The sequence below is a fragment of the Notolepis coatsorum genome (genome assembly GCF_963971535.1).
Source record: "Notolepis coatsorum genome assembly, chromosome: 3".
Taxonomy (NCBI): domain Eukaryota; kingdom Metazoa; phylum Chordata; class Actinopteri; order Aulopiformes; family Paralepididae; genus Notolepis; species Notolepis coatsorum.
This window is the reverse complement of record NC_140167.1, coordinates 141330771-141333268: the sequence shown is the minus strand read 5'-3', so window position 1 is coordinate 141333268 and position 2498 is coordinate 141330771. Positions and strand designations below refer to the sequence as shown.

At 40.7% G+C, this 2498-nt stretch overlaps 1 protein-coding gene across 1 annotated transcript; it reads left to right on the top strand.

The window, feature by feature from the left end:
• Positions 1-917: 917 nt before the first annotated feature.
• On the top strand, positions 918-1761 carry LOC311226014 (NXPE family member 3-like; the record flags this gene model as incomplete). Its single annotated transcript, XM_084311395.1, has 2 exons — positions 918-1143; positions 1229-1761. The coding sequence occupies 2 exons, from the start codon at positions 918-920 to the stop codon at positions 1759-1761; spliced, it is 759 nt and encodes a 252-aa protein (XP_084167521.1).
• Between the last annotated feature and the right edge of the window lie 737 nt (positions 1762-2498).

Below are 2498 nucleotides of genomic sequence, written 5' to 3'. Positions count from 1 at the left end.
ACGTTTTCTGGTTGGAAGCCTTGGAAAGTCTTCTTCACTGAATAGTGAAGGTGTGTTCATGCATGCTCATAAGAGATTTGATTTATTTTTTTCTATTTTTTTTTGTATATATATATATTTTTTTTGATGACTCATAATGTAATGTAATGACACAGTTAGAATGTCCTGTTATGTTGTCATGTATAGCCTACTGTTGTCTCTTTTCTTCTGTCATTACTGGAATTTGTTAAATACATTTATACTGTTCTGTTATTATTGTTGTTGATGTTGTGTTGTTGTTGTTGAAAATGTTTAATGTTATTACATTTGGAGATTATAATATATTAAAATAAACATTTGTTTTGAAAATATGTTGTACTTTGGGAATGGGAAATGGACTGCACATATAACGCTTTCCTACCTGCACAAAGAGCTTCATAATTGCCTCTCCTTCACCAATTCACACATGCACTCACAGAGCAATGGCAGCCAGACTCATTGGGAGCAATTCGGGGTTCAGTGTCTTGCCCAAGGACACTTCGGCATGTGAACAGAAGGAGCTGGGATTCAAACCACTGACCAAACCATTGACCATGATCATTAGTTGACCTGCTCTACCTCTGAGACAGTATTTTGTGGTACATTGAGGTATACTTTGGGGAACATTGAGGTTCTTTGGGGTATTTTGTGATGCTTTGTGGTATTTTAGGGTACTTTGGGGTATGTTGGGGTACTTTATGGTATTTTGGGGTATACTTTGGGGTATTTTGTGGTACTTTGTGGTGATTAGTAGGACCCTTTATTTTCCCACAGTGGCTCTACATTGATGATGTAATAATTGGTGCAGGGGTTGCAGATTATTTGTTACATTAACATTGATTGGGAACATGTAGAGTGTTTTTCTTTCCCGTTTTTTTTCCTTCCAAACCATTGAAGAAATGTCTTATTTGCTCTCAGACGTACCAGAGGGGACACCAAGGCCTATGAAGGTGATCTCTTCTGGATACTACTACCAGGGTGTGTGGCGAGCGCTGGGTGGGGTTCCAGTTCGCCAGTTCCTTAACTCATCTGCCGTCATCCAGTGTCTGAAAAACAAGCAGGTTCACCTGTATGGGGACTCCACTGCCCGACAGTGGTTTGAGTATCTCAATACAACGTTACCAGGTAAGTGTTGCTAATCAATCTAACTATCTTTGCATCCATATCTTTGTTTAATTTTAACTTGTTGATCATAAATCTTGGCCCTTAGAGCTGACAGAGATCCTTCACTCTCCTGTGAAACTTGGACCATACGAGGCAGTGAACATCACCCATAATGTCAGGGTGACCTTCCGCTGCCACGGTCCTCCCATCACCTTCAATGTCCCAGTCAGCGTGCTTCGCTATGTAGCTAATGAGCTGGACCGCCTGGTTGGCGGCACAAACACTGTCGTTGTCCTCAGTGTCTGGGCCCATTTCACCCCTTTCCCCATGGAGATCTACATCAATCGGCTACGCAACATTCGGAGTGCAGTGTTGCGCCTCTTTGACAGAGCCCCTGGAACGCGGGTGGTGATTCGCATGGGAAACCCAAGGGCTCAGGATTATGATCACCTACTGTCCTACAGTGACTGGTATGCCCTACAGCAAAACAGGGTGCTCAGAGCCATGTTCAAGGGACTGAACGTTAGCATGGTTGATTCCTGGGAGATGAGCATGGCCCACCACCTTCCCCACAACATCCACCCAGGCCTGCCCATTATCAAGAATATGATTAATGTTCTCCTGTCCTACATCTGCTGAGAGAAGAAAGAGAAATTAAAGGCAGTGTTTGGGAAGGTACTCTGAGAGTATAGTTTTGCAACCTACCAATTATTTAACACCGGAAGAAGTTGAACTACTGAAAATCTACCATCAAGAGAAATATAGTTTAGTTAAAGTTATGATACTGTACATACTGTTCACAAAATAGGAAGCTCACAGTATAATCATGTATTCATACCGGTAAGTTCTACTGAGGAAATGTTTGCAAACCTAATGAGTTTCATAGGCCTTGTGCTATCTAGTGGTTTGCAACCATTTTCTCAGTAGACAAAGACACATCTGGTTATACTGTGAGCTTCCTGTTTTGGAAAGGCCCATGTATTGTGGTTTTTATGGCATCATGTTGTTCTATTTATATTTTCACACATCCGTTTCCATCCGTTTCCATTCATCCATTGATATGCTATGTTGTTGTAATTCATTTTCCAATTTCTGCTTAATTTTAAAAGATAAGGCAGTGTAATTACATTTTATTCTTATTGTCAACATAATAATTGTCAGCCTACGAAAGACACAACAATGTCTTTCTTCTACTTACAAATATGGTCCAGCCAACACCAGATTACAGCTCATAGAACTCCATTGTTTTTGTCACTATAATTCATTATTGCGATGAACACAAGTGCAACTACTATACTTCTCTGAACTGGAACTACGATCTTGTGTTCATTCCAATGGTGAATTATACTGACCAAAACAAACCGTACAGCTCTGTG